The sequence below is a fragment of the Vespa crabro genome, chromosome 1 (genome assembly GCF_910589235.1).
Source record: "Vespa crabro chromosome 1, iyVesCrab1.2, whole genome shotgun sequence".
Classification (NCBI taxonomy): domain Eukaryota; kingdom Metazoa; phylum Arthropoda; class Insecta; order Hymenoptera; family Vespidae; genus Vespa; species Vespa crabro.
In genome coordinates, this window is record NC_060955.1 from 15,373,903 (window position 1) to 15,393,562 (window position 19,660).

The 19,660-nt window shown below is 38.3% G+C and overlaps 1 protein-coding gene across 1 annotated transcript; it reads left to right on the forward strand.

Moving 5' to 3' along the window:
• Nucleotides 1–3,104: 3,104 nt before the first annotated feature.
• Nucleotides 3,105–19,342, forward strand: LOC124422951 (dynein beta chain, ciliary). The gene is made up of 33 exons (XM_046960112.1): nucleotides 3,105–3,342; nucleotides 3,423–3,655; nucleotides 3,763–4,028; nucleotides 4,101–4,507; nucleotides 4,562–4,989; nucleotides 5,063–5,304; nucleotides 5,368–5,635; nucleotides 5,719–6,583; nucleotides 6,669–7,023; nucleotides 7,101–7,372; nucleotides 7,453–7,833; nucleotides 7,923–8,071; nucleotides 8,271–8,300; nucleotides 8,713–8,958; nucleotides 9,035–9,566; nucleotides 9,640–10,204; nucleotides 10,288–12,681; nucleotides 12,756–13,117; nucleotides 13,188–13,664; nucleotides 13,740–14,004; nucleotides 14,076–14,425; nucleotides 14,483–14,745; nucleotides 14,806–15,102; nucleotides 15,172–15,341; nucleotides 15,414–15,717; nucleotides 15,780–16,249; nucleotides 16,327–16,881; nucleotides 16,936–17,236; nucleotides 17,311–17,894; nucleotides 17,980–18,107; nucleotides 18,177–18,391; nucleotides 18,450–18,806; nucleotides 18,899–19,342. Exons 1-33 carry the CDS (start codon nucleotides 3,105–3,107, stop codon nucleotides 19,340–19,342), a joined length of 13,413 nt encoding a protein of 4,470 aa, XP_046816068.1.
• Nucleotides 19,343–19,660: the final 318 nt, after the last annotated feature.

Here is a 19,660-nt window from a genome sequence, read left to right on the forward strand (position 1 = left end):
TCTTCGTCCACAAAGACGAAGGAAATACCTTGAAAATACTAGCATAATTAAAATAATAAATTCTGTTGCCGGAGCGCGACGCCCTTAGCGCCTAAATTAGTAACACAGAATAGTACATATCGTGAATTCTCTCTTGCGTTTCTCTAGCCGCAAAAGGCGTGTCTTGAATTATAAATGTTAAAGTGCCTCATATGTCCTCTCTCTTTCTCTAACTATTTTGTTCGTCCTTATTTTCTTTCTCTTTTTTATACAGATTCCTAATCCTGATGATCGTAAGGAACCTTAACGCGTCGAGGTCGCTCCAGATAGGGTTCTGATTTTATTAGGGAAATGTTCGTTAGGAAACGTACCTGGCGAGGAGCCAATTCGATCTCACGCTTCGTCGAATTTATTCTTTGAAATTGCGGACTCCGAAGTGCCCGGTGGATCTGTGCTCTGCCTCTTCTTTTTTCTTATCTATCTTTGAGTAGAACTAGACGATTTGGAAGACGTAGCGAAATTTAAGAATTCTAGTATATTCCAACTGTGTACAACTCTCACTAAGGAATTTTTTCGAAACGGAGAAATGTTGGGAGAGCCAACATACATCTGGAGATTATCATAATGTCGTTTGTCAGCCTGAAGCGTGTATAAGCGTGACGAGTATGTATTCACGAAGTGACAGTTTTTCCCTTCCCCTCTTAAACCTTCCTGAAAAGTTTCGGTGCGTTGTATTCGGCAGATGTATTTCTCTCTCTCTCTCTCTCTCTCTCTCTCTCTCTATCTATCTCTCTCTCTATCTATCTATCTATCTATCTATCTATCTATCTCTTTTTATCTTCTGAGTGCTTCAATATTTTCATTCGACTGGAGTGTCGAATTTATAGACGACGCCGCCTGGCGTCGATTTTTATTTGCTCTTGGTTTATTTCTGTCAATCAAGATTTTCCGATTGGACGAGGTCTAACGAGCTCACGTGCACTTCCAAGGAATTTTGAATCATTCACGAGTTGAATACCAAAAACAAAGGTTCAGATAAATGCTTGTGAGTGTGTAAGTTTGTACTATTGATTTATTCTATCAAATTAACGGACAGTATCTTTAAAAACAATTAAGAAACTTCGGTACAAGAAACTTCTCAGATCCCTTTTTTAGGCAATAAAGATGCTTTGTTATGTGCAAGTATATTGCAGGAATAAAAGAGTTTAACAAAATTTCTTACAGATAGATGACAAACAATATTATCGAGAAACTGTAAAGTGATGTTTATCTTTAGGACTGATCTTCATGCATAACTAATTAGATAATTAATAATGATCCTAAACCAATAAATTAATTTATTCAAATGAACGTTCTTTTACGTTGAGTTTGGGTTCTTTGCGACTACAAAGAAGCCGGATATTTTTTCTCCTCGCGAAAAAGAAAAAGGGAGGAAGAGGAAGACGTTTCAAAGGCGTCGGTGGTATCGCGACGTCGGATCGACGAAGGCGTCCGTGAAAAATGACGTTGGGCTGAAAAGCTCCCTAAATAAGAAATCACTTTGGAGGTTGCATGGAGGGCACATTATTCAGTTGCTAGGAAAAGTCGAAAGTAAAATGGTCGTGAAACCGCGCGAGATTCTCTGTCATCAATTTTCACGTCGCGTTGCGACAAAAAAGGGCGCGAAAAGCGTTTTGCCATAGAAAAAGAAGGGAATCGGGAATCGAGGAGAATGTAGAATTATCAGTTTTGCATGCAGCACTGGTAATCCATAAGCTTGTTTTGTCATTATAAAAAATGGAAGAACAATCAGAACAATGAAACGTAAGGGAAAGAGATACGCAATAAAAGATTGGAACGGTGGCTGGACATGTTTTTTCATTGAATCATAGAGGATATTAAATCAAAGTAATTAATAAAGATATCGTCCATACCTATCCTGAACTTTTTTTTTCGACATTACAAAAAAGAGAGGTGTTTCAACTTTTTCTATCTCTCGATTATTGTTCTTTATTCGTATCTTTGATGATGAATTCTGCTTCACACAAAGGGACACAAGATATGCAGAGATATGTGAATAGGAAATAATTCTATATCAAAGATGGAGAATACGTTCGCTTGATTTTTTTTTATATGACTAAAGATTAAAATATGCGAAATGAAAAGTATCAATTCTATCATGCTTACTTTATATTCATGTAAATGTAATAAATGTACAAATATTTTATATATTAAAAATTTTGCATATTAGAAAGTATACGTTTGAAAAAAATAATTATAATTTGAAATATTGAGTAGTTACAGAAGTATTATTATTTCATTTCAATAAATTGCGATTTTTTTCCCATATAATAAGATGAAAAGAATTTTTGGGACACCTTTTGGGTCATTCCTTCTTTCCGTTTTTGGGAATTTATGAAGGCCAATTGATATTTAAGCTCGACTAAGTTTTTTTACAGTCAGTTACTTATTACACTGAAAGGGGGCATCAATTTAAAACATTTATAAAAAAACATCTATCAGCATTTTTAGGAAATTATATAGATTAATCAGTCAAAACGCTTAGCTATATTAATTCTTGGAATTATTCGATCGTCGATATTGAACATTTTACGAATTCCTTTTCTGTACGAATTTAAAAAAAAAAATGAAGATCATAAAATACTTTCAAAAAAGTACCTTTTGTTATCGCTGATGATAATTTTAATAATTGATTAATAAATTTTGTAAAGTACACTTACTACTTCCGATTCCCCAATTTCGTATAAATCAATTCAGCGGAATCTTCGTCAAAATTCTCTAGAGAAGTTTTCTCATCTCGAGGTTCCGTAACGACTACGTAGGCTTCTTCACGAGTAGAAATAAGGAAAGGATAAAGAGGACGGATCGCGTGCAATGTCAGCCGCGTTTCAGGACATATCGTGCGTTCCGTGACAATAGGCTCGCCAATAAGCGAGCGAGCCTTCTTCAAAGACACGATCGTTGCCAATAGTAGTGGCAACCGTACCAGGTTCAGTCCGTACCTGGTTTCCTGACCTGCTTGCAAAGCTTTAACGGAATATTATTGGAATTTATGAAAATTCGACCCTAATAAGTTATGAATATTAATTATTAAAAGAGAGACTTTATTCATTTTGATAGAAGAAATGGCTACACCGGACACACCAACGGATTTTCGTCTCGACTATATCGGTAAATTTGTACAAAAATCTCTTAAATTAAAACCGGAAAAATGGGGAAAATTATTATTGACCAAAGAATACAGGACCGCTGTGTTCGATTTTCTGAACAATCCATTACCAATGGCTCTCTTTGTTGTTTTGACACCAAATGTTCAGCTGGTAGCGTCCACTTCTTTTCCAATACCGTGTCAAAGAATGAAAGGTGAGAGAGACGGTAAAAGTAAAAACATACGATATATAGGATTTCATGGACTCTTAGATTGAGTGAATTCTCAATCGTAGGTCTTTATATCGTGAAAACGATTAAAGCACCATTACCAAAAGAAGAAGGTGCCTACTCATCGATATTAATAATTGGTGATCTCTCTCATCGTGTGGTTGATCAATTGGCTACTTTGATCGATAACATCTTCGCGCCACTTCTGAGTAATCCAAAGAATCATAAGGATCTACCGGATGTAGCGATACAGGATATCTCTAGGCACGTACACTCTCTTAGAGGCACATTGTATCAGGTAAGCTTTCACGTTGCACTTCTAAATGCATACTGAAAATTTTCATTTGATATGATATGCGATAAATTTTACGAGCATGATTAAAATGACTTCCTTGAGATGATCAGGTGAAAGGTCAAGTAAATGGCAGGACAGTTCTACCAATGCCAGCCGGCTTAGAGAAGGTGACAGAAGTTGAGAGATTGGTCTCGACGGTAGGACCACAGGCGGTCGATTTGTATCTGAAGAGCGCCATCGAGGGTGTAGTGATAAAGTGGGCTTATTTGGTGAATGACGTTGTCACTCACGAATCGAGCGCCGCTTTTGAGAACGGTCAACAACCAACGCCGAATGCTGAACTGGAATATTGGTCCGCCAAACTGGCGAATTTAAGGTGGAAGAGAAGTGGAGATCAAAAAAGGAAAGGAAAAATCATCAAAATTACGATAGCATATTATTTTTCTAGGTACATTTACGATCAGCTTCAGGAGGATAGAGTAAGGAAGATGGCGACGATTTTAGAGAAAACCGAGAGTGCTTATTTTCCATGCTTTCGAACGCTCTCGGAAAACGTTGTGGCTTCTTTGGAGGAAGCAAAAGATATATCCTTGTATCTAATGCCGTTGGAGAAGTGTTTCAAGGCTATAGAAGAGACGGATTTCTCCGAGACGAAACCCTTAATGGCGGTTTTGATCCATTCCTTGGGATTAACGTGGGCACATTCGAAATATTATCAAAGTTCCTCGAAACTAATCATCATGTTACGGCAAATATGTAATTTATTGATACAAGAGGCTCAAAAATTTCTCGATCCTACGTCAATTTTTCAGAGTGACGTGGATGAGGCACTTCAACGCGTACAGATATCGCGAGGTATGGTTCAACAAGATATTTAAAGCCAATACGATATATATCTTACCCTTTCAGATATTCTGGAAGAATTTAAACGTCAGTTCGAGGCAAGAAGAAACATACCCGGTATGAAGCCTGAAGCACTACCTTGGTCTTTCACTTCTGGCGTCGTTTTCATACGTCTCGACGCATTTCTCAAACGTTTGGCGGATATAGAGTGGCTTTTCGATACCGTCTTAGAATTTTCCAAGCTCGAGAAAATCGAGATCGGTGGTATTCTCGGTCGATCGCTTAGTACTAGAATCATCGGTATTTTCAAAGAATTCCAACAGCTCTTTGTTTCCTTTACGGTACGAGCTAACGATGTTCTCGAGCCGGACGATGAAACTTTTGCCCTAGACTGTGCGAAATTTAATCTATCCATTACCGATTTGGATAATAAACTGGCTGCCATATTGTGTCAATCTTTCGATGACTGTGGTAATCTCGAAAGCGTGTTTAAAGTACGAAATCATTTTATTGTAATAGTTAAATAGTTGAAGCATTTATAAATTGATATTTAAAAAATGATTTTAGCTGATCAATATCGCAGGATCGGTGTTAGATAGGCCGATGATACATAAACAATTTAGCGATCGGTATTCGAGAATTCTGGAACTTCTTAATATCGAGTTGAATGTCGTTGAGGCTTTATTCAATCGTGGCACCAAAGGAGCTCTAACTGATCTTCCTCCTTTAACAGCTGCTTTAACGTTCACCAGTATGCTTAGACAACGAATCGAACTTCCTATTCAAAATTTCAAGGCCATGCTAAATCCGTATGTAAAATCGAGTTTAATCGTTAAATCTAGCTTTGCATAAGATAATAATTTTACTTTTAGTATTATTAATACGGAAGAGGGAATCGCTATAATCGAACGTTATGAAAGACTTATGAATATTTTTTCTGAAAAAGAAGAAAATCTCTTCATGGAGTGGGCGGAAGCCGTTCCAAGGACAGTAGATGCTGGTTTAGATTGTAACTTAATGATCAGGGATCGACATTCTGTTTTACGATTGAATTTTGACCCCGATATTTTAGCTATTTTGAAGGAAGTAAACTACTTAAAACATATGTCTCGTTCGGATATTCCTCAGGAAGCTTTAGAGGTAGATATTTGTTTATCATAACCAATAAGCATGTTAAAATTTATACATTGTAATATATATCTATTTAATAAATAATGTATCAGGTGTCCGAAAAAGCGGAGACCTTTAGAAAATTCCGTACATTACTTACCGCGACCATCGACTCTTACAATGACACTCGTAGATCGACAAGAAGCGTCGAACACGATTTGATCGAATCAGAATTGGCGGAAATCAATTCTATGATATTCCGAGGTGAATTCGAGCTCTGTTGGCGATCGGATGGACTTTCAGAATACATTGTGAAATTGAAAGAGCTTGTAAACGAACTTTGGAAGCGTGTGAGAGCTTCCCAAACGAATGTGGACAAGATTAAGTTAATTTTGGAGCCTTGGACAAAAATGCCTCTTTTCGAGAGAAAGGATTGTCGCAAGGATACGTTGCTTTGTTTAGACGAGAGACAGGAAAGAGTCTCGAAACGTTATACTGACGTGAAGAAAGCTGCTGAGCAAATACATTCGTTGTTAGAAGAAAATAAGAAGCTGTTTCAAATTACCGATGTTGAGAAGGAAAACGCTTGGAAGGAGTACGTAAAATATGTCGACGACATTGTGATAGAGTCACTTCGCAAAACCGTTGGCTGTAGTCTTGGTTACCTAGCAGATAATATGGATTCAAGCGTTCAAAACGAACCACTTCTAGAAGCTAAATTGGAACTAAGAGAACCCGATCTTTATTATGTTCCTTCGTTGGAGCCCGACGATCCTGATGGTCTCGAGCAACGTACTGCTGGATTATTGAACGACATCATTGATATGGCCACGCTGATTCCACGATTGAAGGCTGACTATATTGGGTATGCCGAGGAATTGGAAAACGATTCCGATGTTAAAGGAATGAAGAATGAAATTTTAGAAAGTTTAGCTACTGCAATAGATGAGGCGACCGATTTTTGTGGAACTTTTGAAGGTATCGTGATTAGAACTTGGAAAAATAATTATCAAACGATAATCATTAACTCCACTGAAAATAAATTTTCATCGTTTGAGATTAGGATATGCTTATCTTTGGCTCGAAGATAGGGATGTGGTGATGCAACAGTTTCTCGAATACAGTCGACAGTTAACGATAGAGGAAATGGAGATGATAGCCGCTCAGGATCCCAAGGGTCCGGTGCGGTCTGCGCCGAAGAAGGAGCAATTCCGCGAACAAATCGATCTCTACGAGGGTCTTTATCTCGAGATCGAGGAAATGGATCTGTCGAGAGTATTTTGCGGTTGGTTCAGGGTAGACCTACGACCCTTCAGACAGTCAGTCCTAAACATTGTTTGTAAATGGTCAAGTATGTTCAAGACACATATGGTTGATCATGTTACTAGTAGTCTATCGGATCTCGGAGCGTTTATAAGGTATTAAAAAAGTAACATGATGTACGTCCTCATTATTAAAATATGAATTTAATGAAAAGTACTTAATATCTGTCTAGACGAGCGGACGAAGGATTATTGCAGCAAGTACAGCCTGGAGATTATCTGGGACTTGTCAGTATTATGGGATATTTGATGCAAGTTAAAGAGAGACAACCTACGACGGATGAAATGTTCCAACCCCTGGAAGAGACCGTCGAGTTACTCAAGTTTTACGATCAAGACATTCCCGAGGAAGTGAATGTATTACTTCAAGAACTCCCAGAACAATGGGCCAACACGAAAAAATTGGCCCTTATGGTGAAACAACAGGTTGCCCCTTTGCAAGCGAGTTCGTAAAACTTTCACTAACTTTCTTAAATCTTTCTTTTTCGGATTGCAAACGTTTTTTAAGCGAAATGTCGTCCATAGGCGAGGTTTCCAGAATCCGTGGTCGCATTTCTGCATTTGACACAACGATAATACTTTATCGCGAGGCATTCAGGCGTTATGATTTCTTCAAATTTGAATGTCAAAATCCCTACGAATTGCTGGACGAAGCTCATAAAGAAATACACATGTTGGAATGTCAAATGAAAGACATACAGGAGTCAGCCTCATTGTTCGAGGTGAGTGTGCCGGAATTCAAGCAATTGAAACAATGTAGAAAGGAATTGAAGATGCTTAAGCAATTGTGGGATTATGTAAATATCGTATTGAGTAGTATAGACGGATGGAAAACTACTCCTTGGAGGAAAATCGATGTAGAGAATATGGACATCGAATGTAAAAAATTTGCCAAAGAAATACGAGGTTAATAGTTAATAATTAATACTTGGAATCTATTTATCGTTTTTTATTAAAAATTAAAATGAAATTAATAATATTTTTTACTTAATTAGCTTTAGATAAAGAAATGCGTCAATGGGATACTTACACATTGCTCGAAGGAACCGTAAAAAATATGTTAACATCATTACGAGCAGTTGGAGAACTTCAAAATCCAGCGATTCGGGAAAGACATTGGAATCAATTGATGAACAGTACGAAGGTATTGCCGTTACGTATCTGATAAAAATTTAATTCCTGGGATAAGTAAAATTAAGAGATCGTTATTAAAAAATTGTCTACATTTTTAAAAATTTATGATATTTTTTTATACCGATACTCGCAAACTTTTAATCGCGAACGTTGCATTAATGTATATTAGAATTAGTTGCACTGCTGTATATACGCTGTCGATGTTACAGAAATTGGGCTACATGACTCCAGAGATGACCGTAAGTTCACTGTATATAAAGTGCACCATACAATATATTTTTTAATTATTGTATGAAATCTCTTTTCAATATGTGCTTTAACACCATAATATCAGACATATCATCATTTTTTCGAACTATTTTAAGGCACTTTAATGGCTTAATTAATTTTTAATATATATCTTTATAAATTGTTGCATCTCTCTAAATAAATTTAACATCATAATCATAACAATCATTGTAAAGTATCATTGTACATTTTCTGAATAAATTTATTATACTTTTTCATGAGACTCTATTCATGATACACATTACTATGATTTCACTGCTCTTGAAATGCACTTGATTAGTCTTGATCCTTTCTTTCCTGAAATGGAGATATAATAGATAGATTTTATTCCGAACTGATGTTAGACACGATCCCACTGTGTAGGTACGTTTCGTAATGGATGAGTCAACAAAGTTGGCCGATTTACTCGAATTGAATCTTCATGAATGCGAGGAAGAAGTGAAGAATATCGTCGATAAAGCAGTAAAAGAAATGTCGATGGAGAAGTATATGCGAGAATTGAATGTCACATGGTCGAAAATGGAATTTGAGAAAGAGATTCACGTTAGAACGGGTGCAACCTTGATCAGAGCGAGCGAAGAATTGATCGAAACTTTAGAAGAAAACCAGGCAGGTGTTACTTAACTTTGGTTTAAGAACATCAGCTTTAAAGAGACTTTATCGAGTTTCGAGAAATTCTTTTCAGGTTCAATTACAAAATCTAATCACATCCAAGTTCATTGCGCATTTCTTGGAAGAGGTTTCTGCTTGGCAAAACAAGTTAAGCATCGCGGATCAAGTAACCACAGTTTGGTTCGAAGTTCAACGAACTTGGATGCATTTAGAAAGTATCTTCATGTCTTCCGAGGATATTCGTCGTCAATTACCCATAGATGCTGAAAGATTTAACAAAATAGATAAGAAATTCAAAGAGATGACGACAGAAATGGCGAAGACACCGAACGTGATCGAAGCAACAAATAAAGATGGTTTGGTAACTGCTTTGGATTTACTCCAAAAGGAGCTTGTCCTGTGTGAGAAAGCTTTGGCCGAGTATTTGGAAGCGAAACGTTTAGCCTTTCCTCGATTTTACTTTGTATCCTCGAGTGATTTATTGGACATATTGTCCAATGGAAATCAGCCGGAAATTGTAGCGAGACATTTGACGAAGTTGTTTGATTCGATGGCTCGATTGAAATTCGACAATTCAAATGAGCAAACGACTAAGCGTGTTTTAGGTGAATCTAGAGAATATGATTTTCGATTAAATATATAATTCAATTTAAATAAGAGATAAATCTGCTTTTCAAGGAATATTCGCGAAGGACGGAGAATATGTGAAATTTTGTAATTACAAGATGATTTGCGATGGACCGGTCGAGGTTTGGCTGAATCGACTTCAACTTTCCATGAGGGTTTCCATTCGGTATTATTTCAGTGAAGCCGTTATTGCTTACGAGGAAAAACCGCGAGAGCAATGGCTTTTTGATTACCCAGCTCAAGTTTCTCTCTGCGGTACACAGATCTGGTGGACAACCGAAGTTAATTTAGCTTTTGCTCGATTGGAGGAAGGTTACGATAACGCAATAAAGGATTACCTAAAGAAGCAGATCTCTCAGTTAAGTACTCTAATAACATTATTAATTGGAGAACTTACGAAACAAGAGAGACAAAAAGTTATGACGATCTGTACAATAGACGTGCACTCCAGAGACGTTGTAACAAAGTTGGTTCAGTCGAAGGTAGAAACCGCTCAAGCTTTTCAATGGCAAAGTCAATTGCGGCATCGTTGGGATGAAAAAGAGAAGGATTGCTTTGCCAATATTTGCGATGCTCAGTTTAAATATTCTCACGAGTATCTAGGAAATACTCCTCGGTAAGATGCAAGATAAGATACATCGAAAAAACTTTTTCGAAATCTTCGATTATTATGAAATTATTTTTTTATCGATCATTTAGGTTAGTCATCACACCACTGACCGATAGATGCTATATAACTTTAACGCAATCATTACACTTGATCATGGGCGGTGGACCAGCCGGTCCAGCTGGTACAGGTAAAACAGAAACGACGAAGGATCTTGGTAGAGCTCTTGGAATTATGGTCTATGTCTTCAATTGTTCCGAACAAATGGATTACAAATCCTGTGGAAACATATACAAAGGACTGGCGCAAACGGGTGCTTGGGGCTGCTTCGACGAGTTCAATCGAATTACAGTCGAGGTACTGTCGGTCGTTGCTGTGCAAGTGAAATCGATTCAAGATGCCATCAGGAATAAAAAGGAAAAGTTCAATTTCATGGGTGAGATAATAGGATTGGAACCGACTGTGGGAATATTCATAACAATGAATCCTGGTTACGCTGGTCGTACAGAATTACCGGAGAATTTAAAGGCACTTTTTCGACCTTGCGCCATGGTCGTGCCCGATTTCGAACTAATTTGCGAAATTATGCTGGTAGCAGAGGGATTTCAGGAGGCAAGAGTACTCGCGAGAAAATTTATCACACTCTATACTTTGTGTAAGGAATTGTTATCGAAACAAGATCATTACGATTGGGGACTGAGGGCGATAAAGTCCGTTCTCGTAGTGGCAGGAAGTTTAAAAAGAGGTGATCCTGGTAGACCCGAAGAAGAAGTTCTCATGAGAGCGCTGAGAGACTTTAATATTCCTAAGGTAGTTTCGGATGATCTACCTGTCTTCATGGGCTTAATCGCAGATCTTTTTCCGGCTTTGGACGTACCCAGAAAGCGAGACGTCGAGTTTGAAAAGATGGTTAAACAGGCTGCTACCGATGTTTCATTGCAACCAGAGGACGGTTTTATTCTGAAGGTTGTACAGTTAGAGGAATTGCTCGAAGTAAGACATTCCGTATTTATAGTAGGCTCTGCTGGATCCGGGAAGACTCAAGTATGGAAGACCTTGTTTAGAACGTATCAGAATATTAAGAGAAAGCCAATTTATAATGACTTAAATCCAAAAGCTGTGACCAATGACGAATTATTCGGTATTATCAACCCAGCGACTCGCGAATGGAAAGATGGTCTCTTTTCTGTGATCATGCGAGAACAAGCTAATTTGGGAGGCGATAATCCCAAGTGGATTCTGCTGGACGGTGATATCGATCCAATGTGGATCGAATCTTTGAACACTGTTATGGACGATAATAAAATTCTTACATTGGCAAGCAACGAAAGAATAGCGTTGACGCCAGCTATGAGATTGCTCTTCGAAATATCGAATCTTAGAACGGCTACTCCTGCCACTGTATCACGAGCTGGAATCTTATATATAAATCCGCAAGATTTAGGCTGGAATCCATATGTTACTAGCTGGGTCGAGAAGAGAAGCAACCCCGTTGAAAAATCTAATTTGGTAATGCTCTTTGACAAATACATTCCTACGTGTTTGGAAACTTTACGGAGCAGATTTAAAAAGATTACACCTATAGCTGATATGGCTCACGTAGAAATGTTATGCCATTTACTCAACTGTCTTCTAAAGCCAGAATTAACGGCAACTGATTTTCTGAAAGATCATTACGAGCTTTACTTTGTATTCGCAGCTGTTTGGGCATTTGGTTCGGCCATGTTTCAAGACCAGACTATTGATTATCGAATAGAATTCACCAAATGGTGGGTGAACGAATTCAAACAGATCAGATTCCCTTCACAAGGCACTGTCTTCGATTATTACATCGATTCAGAGACAAAAGACTTCGTTTTGTGGACCGAACGTCTTCCGAAGTTCGAGCTAGATTCAGAGATGCCTTTACAAGCCGTTTTGGTTTATACGTCTGAATCTATAAGAATAAAATATTTTCTGGATTTACTAATGCCTGAAAAACATCCCGTAATGTTAGTTGGTTCTGCAGGTTGTGGAAAAACCGTTTTGGTTTCCGAGAAACTCTTACAGCTGCCGGAAAATTTTGCGATTTCGAACGTACCATTCAATTTTTATACGACATCGGAAATGTTACAAAAAATTCTGGAAAAGTCCTTGGAGAAAAAGGCAGGTAGGAATTACGGTCCACCAGGAAACAAAAACTTGGTCTACTTCATCGATGATATGAATATGCCGGAAGTTGATACTTACGGTACTGTCCAACCTCACACATTGATTCGTCAACATTTAGATTATGGTCATTGGTATGACAGAACGAAACTAACATTGAAAGACATACATAATTGTCAATATGTGAGTTGCATGAATCCTACGGCGGGATCTTTCACGATCAATCCAAGATTGCAAAGACACTTCGTTGTTTTCGCCGTTAGTTTTCCTAATACCGAATCTCTGACAACGATTTATGCCTCGATATTGTCACAGCATCTTGCTAACGTGGAACATAGGTGACTGATAAGAGAATATTTTTTATGTAAATCCATGTAAATGCAGTATTTTATTTTTATGTCATTATTTTTAGATTTCCACTTTGTGTTACTGAACTCTGTTCCAATATCGTTCAAGCCTCGATTCAACTGCATCATCGTTGTGCACAGATGTTCTTACCAACAGCCGTCAAGTTTCATTATATTTTCAATCTCCGCGATATTTCTAACTGTTTTCAGGGTTTGTTGTTTAGTGGTAACGAGTGTTTGCAATCGTCGATAGATTTAATAAGGCTCTGGATGCATGAGACTCACCGAGTTTACGGAGACAAATTGATAGATGAAAAAGATATAGAAACTTTCTCGAAATTGCAATTGGATATTTTGAAAAAGAATGTAGAGGAAGTTGACGAGGGTTCGATTCTGGAGAAGCCAAATATTTATTGTCATTTCGCAGGTTTTCTTTGTTATTAAAGTAACTAAGAATAATCCGAATAATTTTGATCATGAAATGAAATATACTTTAGGAGGAGTTGGTGAACCAAAATATATGCCAATAAAAGACTGGGCCACGTTGCATCGATTACTATCCGAAGCCATGATCAGTTACAACGATCTTGTAGCTGCTATGAATTTAGTACTATTCGAGGACGCCATGATGAATGTTTGTCGCATAAACAGGATATTGGAATCGCCGAGAGGAAGTGCACTGCTGGTTGGCGTCGGTGGTTCTGGCAAACAAAGCCTTTCCCGTTTGGCTGCCTTCATAAGTTCACTGGAAGTCTTCCAGATTCAATTGAAGAAGGGTTACGTCATCGTCGATCTTAAGTTGGAACTCGCATCGCTATATTTGAAATCGGGATTAAAAAATCTCGGTATAGTCTTTCTCATGACTGATGCTCAAGTACCAAACGAGCAATTTCTTGTACTGATTAACGACATGCTCGCATCTGGTGAAGTTCCTGATCTTTTCGCTGAAGATGAAATAGAAAATATAATAGCAGGTATATGTTTACATTGATAAGTTGCAATAGACAAAGTTGATATTTAGAGCATTCGATTTTGTTAAATCATCATAGGCGTACGAAATGAAGTCAAGGGAGCCGGCATGCTCGACACTCGCGAGAATTGTTGGAAATTCTTTATCGATCGTGTACGACGTCAATTAAGAATTGTTTTATGTTTCTCACCTGTTGGATCCACACTCAGAGTCAGATCTCGAAAATTTCCGGCTATAGTAAACTGTACAGCGATCAATTGGTTTCAGGAATGGCCTCAAGAAGCTTTGATGTCAGTGTCAAAGAGATTTCTGCAAGAACTTAATGAACTTTCAGAAAGTTACAGGTTTATTGTCTTTTACTAAACAACAAAGTTGTCACTGTATTTTTGTACATATAAGATTACATTTTATATAGGGAATCGGTTGCAAAATTCATGGCCCACGCTCACACAAGTGTCAATATAGCTAGTCGACACTATTTAGCTAGTGAACGTCGTTATAATTACACGACTCCTAAATCTTTCTTGGAACAGATCAGTATTTATACGAGACTTTTGAAAACTAAATCTAGCGAGCTTCGTGCGCGCGTCATGAGATTAGAAAATGGATTGGATAAGCTCAGATCGACGGCAGTGCAAGTGGATAGCTTGAAAGAAAAGTTGGCCATGCAGGAAATGGAGTTACAACAAAAAAACGAAGCTGCCGATGCTCTGATTGCCATTGTCGGAGTTGAAACGGAAAAAGTTCAAACAGAAAAAGCGCTAGGTGATTATTTTAACTAAATGGAAACAGGACACATAAAAATCTCAATAAATTTTACAGCCGACGAGGAAGAATCTAAAGTAGCTATAATAGCCGAGGAAGTATCGAAGAAGCAAAAGGATTGCGAGGTGGATTTAATGAAAGCCGAGCCGGCCTTATTGGCAGCTCAAGAAGCTTTGAATACATTAAATAAAGCGAATCTCACCGAATTGAAGTCGTTCGGTTCGCCACCTGGTGCTGTGACAAACGTGACAGCGGCTGTAATGGTTTTGCTTGCACCAAATGGGAAAGTTCCGAAAGATAGAAGCTGGAAAGCAGCGAAGGTATCGCGCTATAAAATTATTTGAACATTTTTCAATATTAACTTTCTTGTACGTTCCTAGATCGTCATGGCGAAAGTAGACTCTTTTCTCGATGCTTTAATTAATTATGAAAAGGAAAACATCCATCCAGAAGTTATAAAAGCGATACAACCATATCTGAAGGACTCGGAATTCGAGCCAGAATTCGTGAGATCGAAATCTGCTGCTGCTGCTGGCTTGTGCGCTTGGGTGATCAATATCATCAAGTTTTATGAAGTTTTTTGTGATGTTGAACCTAAGAGGAAAGCACTCGCCCAAGCGAACGCTGAGTTGGCTGCTGCACAAGACAAATTGTCAGTCATTAAACGAAAAGTTGCTGTGAGTGGTCTGATTATCAAACAAAATGGCTTTGATTTTTCGAGGATCTCATTTTTTCTGTTCTAATAGTCTTTGGAAGAACAGTTAGCCAAATTAACTGCAGACTTTGAACAAGCGACGTCAGAAAAATTGAAATGTCAACAGGAAGCAGATGCAACTAATGCAACGATTGCACTTGCAAATAGACTAGTAGGTGGCTTAGCATCTGAGAATGTTCGTTGGGCTGAGTCTGTAGCAAGGTAAAAAAACTAATAAACATTAGACGTAAATAAAATAAGACGTTAAAAATTATAAGCGTTAAAAAATATTAGTTTCATGCAGCAAGCATCCACTCTACCAGGAGATGTTCTTTTGGTAACAGCATTTATATCATATGTTGGTTGCTTTACAAAACAATTCCGTCAAGATTTGTTGAATAAGCAGTGGTTACCATTTTTACGAAACCTGGAACCTTCCGTACCAATTACCGAAGGACTGGATCCTCTATCATTATTGACAGACGACACGCAAATCGCAAAGTGGAATAACGAGGGCTTACCAAACGACAGAATGTCAACAGAAAATGCTACCATTCTAATTAGCTCGGATCGTTGGCCACTAATGATAGATCCACAGGTAACCCAATAATTATCCATCAAACTAACGAGTAATAATTAATATGCTTGTCATTAACGCAGCTTCAAGGGATCAAATGGATTAAAGAAAAATACGGCGACGAGTTACGAGTCATTAGATCAGGCCAACGAGGTTATCTCGAAGTGATCGAGAATTCTTTGATCGCTGGCTCCACGGTACTTCTCGAAAACATTGGTGAAAGCGTTGATCCTGTGTTGGACACGTTGTTAGGACGAAATCTGATAAAAAAAGGTCGGGCCATTAAGATAGGCGATAAAGAGGTGGAATATAATTCTAACTTCCGACTGATACTTCATACGAAGTTGGCGAATCCTCACTATAAACCAGAAATGCAAGCTCAGACGACATTAATCAACTTCACTGTGACGAGAGATGGCCTTGAAGATCAGCTGCTTGCAGAAGTCGTGAAAGCTGAAAGACCCGATCTAGAGGAACTTAAAGCGGAACTAACAAGACAGCAAAATGATTTTAAAATTACACTGAATAGTTTGGAAGATTCTCTTCTCTCAAGGTAGTTTATGCTTACATCCTAAACTTTCATAATTTTTTATCCGTTGATTTGGCTACAATCGCACTTTATTATCGTAGATTATCATCGGCTGGTAGCAATGTCCTGGAGGACACGTCACTGGTTGAGAATTTAGAGACCACGAAGAGAACAGCCGCAGAAATAGAGTCTAGGGTTACCGAAGCTCGTGGAACTAGTCGAGAAATCGATGCTGCTCGTGAACTTTATCGACCAGCCGCAGCCAGAGCTTCCTTGCTGTATTTCATTTTAAATGATTTGAACACCATAAATCCAATCTACCAGTTCTCGTTGAAGGCTTTCAGCGTAGTATTTCAAAATGCTATTTCAAAAGCCGAGCCTGCAGCCAACGTTAATGGTAGAGTTCAAAATCTCATAGACTGTATAACTTACTCGGTTTTCATGTACACCACAAGAGGACTCTTCGAATGCGACAAATTGATCTTTACTTGTCAAATGGCTTTTCAAATTCTCTTGGCTCGTGATGAAGTTACTCCTGGCGAGCTCGATTTCCTTTTAAGATTTCCCATAACTCCTCACGTTACATCTCCCGTTGATTTTCTCACCAATACCAGTTGGGGTGGTATTAGAAGCCTCGCTACTAGAGAAGAATTTCGGTGAGTGAAGAAATAGGACTAGAATAACATATTTTTAATAATACCTCGTTACAGTAACTTGGATAGAGACATAGAGAGTTCAATGAAGCGTTGGAAAAAATTCGTTGAGTGTGATTATCCAGAACGAGAGAAATTTCCTCAGGAGTGGAAAAATAAAACAGCGATACAAAGGCTATGCATGTTGAGAGCTCTTCGGCCCGATCGAATGACTTACGCTATTACTGCTTTTATCGAGGAGAAACTCGGTCCAAGATACACTGAAGGGAGGACAGTGGAGTTTGTGAAATCTTTCGAAGAAGCTAGTCCTAGTACTCCTATATTTTTTATTCTCTCACCGGGCGTCAATCCTCTCAAGGTAAAGTAACTTTTTCAATATGTTCCCAAGTAACTGTCTACCAATCTTATTTATACTCTCCTGTATTATTTCAGGATGTAGAAGATCTCGGTCAACGATTAAAATTCACATCGGATAATCAAAATTTCCACAACGTTTCTCTTGGTCAAGGTCAGGAGACTGTAGCCGAACAAGCCATGGATATAGCAGCTAAGAATGGTCATTGGGTGATACTACAGAATATACATCTCGTTAAGAAATGGCTACCCTTGTTAGAAAAGAAATTAGAAACAACCGCTGATGGCTCTCACGAAGATTATAGAGTTTTTATGAGCGCCGAACCAGCAAGTTCGCCTTCCGGCCATATAATTCCTCAGGGTATCCTAGAATCGTCTATCAAAATCACGAACGAACCACCGACTGGCATGCAGGCAAATTTACACAAAGCCTTGGATAATTTTACCCAAGAGACTCTAGAGATGTGCACCAAGGAAGCAGAATTCAAAGCTATTTTGTTCTCTCTCTGTTACTTTCACGCTGTAGTAGCTGAACGACGAAAGTTTGGTCCTCAAGGATGGAACAAGATCTACCCTTTCAATGTTGGCGACTTGAATATTAGTGTTAGCGTACTCTATAATTACTTGGAAGCAAGTCCAAAGGTACCTTGGGAGGATCTAAGGTTGGTACTTTATGAAAACAACTCTCGAAATAAAATTCCGTCGAAGAAAAATCAATTTCATTAAGAATTCATTTCATACTTATAGGTATCTTTTTGGTGAAATCATGTATGGTGGACACATAACGGATGATTGGGATAGAAGACTTTGCGTTTCTTATCTTGAAGAATTTCTACAACCAGATCTAGTCGATGGAGAATTACATTTAGCACCAGGTAAAACCTTTTTTATTTTGTTATACGAAATCTACTGCTTTCAATTCAATCAACTCATTTCTTTTAAAGGTTTTCCAGCACCACCCAACATGGATTTAGCTGGTTATCACGCTTACATAGACGAAGTTATACCTCCAGAATCTCCATACTTGTATGGATTACACCCAAATGCTGAGATAGGTTTTCTAACGATGACGGCTGAAAATTTATTTAAAACTGTATTTGAAATGCAACCTAGAGATGCCGGCAGTTCTGGAGGACAAACAGTAACTAGAGAAGATAAGGTACATCGATAATACTGTTTATTTAAATATTCTAACTAATCAAATGATGTTTTAACAGGTGAAACAAATGTTAGACGAAATAATAGAGAAATTACCGGAAGAATTCAACATGTCTGAAATAATGGGGAAGGTTGAAGAGCGTACACCTTACGTGATAGTCGCCTTCCAAGAGTGCGAGAGGATGAATTATTTGACGAGCGAGATCAAACGGTCGCTACGTGAGCTGGATTTAGGATTGAAGGGTGAACTGACGATTACATCAGACATGGAGGATCTGGAGAACGCTTTGTTTCTCGATCAAGTTCCACCCGTTTGGACGATAAGAGCTTATCCTTCTTTGTTGGGTCTTACGAGTTGGTTCGTCGACTTATTGTTGAGGTTGAGAGAATTGGAAAGCTGGTCTACCGACTTTATTGTAAGAGAAAATATAACGTGCTTTTTCCTTTGAATATTATCGCGTAATATTTTCGAGCAATTTATGAAAAAAACCTTGTAATTCTCGTTTAGTTACCAGCCTCAATTTGGCTCGCGGGTTTCTTCAATCCCCAATCATTATTGACAGCGATCATGCAATCGACGGCCAGGAGACAGGAGTTACCGTTAGATAAAATGTGCCTTCATTGTGATGTGACAAAGAAGAACAAAGAGGAATTTACGTCAGCTCCAAGAGATGGCGCATATGTCCATGGAATTTTTATGGAAGGGGCCAGGTGGGATATTCAGAGTGGGATCATAATCGATTCCAAGTCGAAAGAATTGTTTCCTATAATGCCGGTTATAAATGTGCGAGCGATTACACAGGACAAGCAAGATTTGAGAAATATGTACGAGTGTCCAGTTTACAAAACTCGTACACGTGGGCCTACTTATGTTTGGACTTTTAATCTTAAGACTAAGGACAAGCCTGCTAAGTGGACTTTAGCTGGCGTTGCACTCTTGCTTCAAACTTAAATTTTTTGTTCACTTGTAAAATAACGATTGTACCTAGACAAGTATAATAAAATTATGTGCCTGTAAAATATATCCGTAGGAAATATATACTCATTCACAAAAGAAATGAGTACATGAAAGCTTTTGTGTTTCGAAGAATACTCCCGAGGAAAGAGACGGAGACTTTAATCTCGTCTCGTCACTTAGCCTAATCGAAGTCGTTGCTCAGCCGCGATTACTCGACGTAAATAGGACGTGGATCGTCCGATGGTAGTCTCGAAAGACCGGATGGAAAGACAGGCCACACGAAAATACCAGAACATCGACTAATCGAGCGAA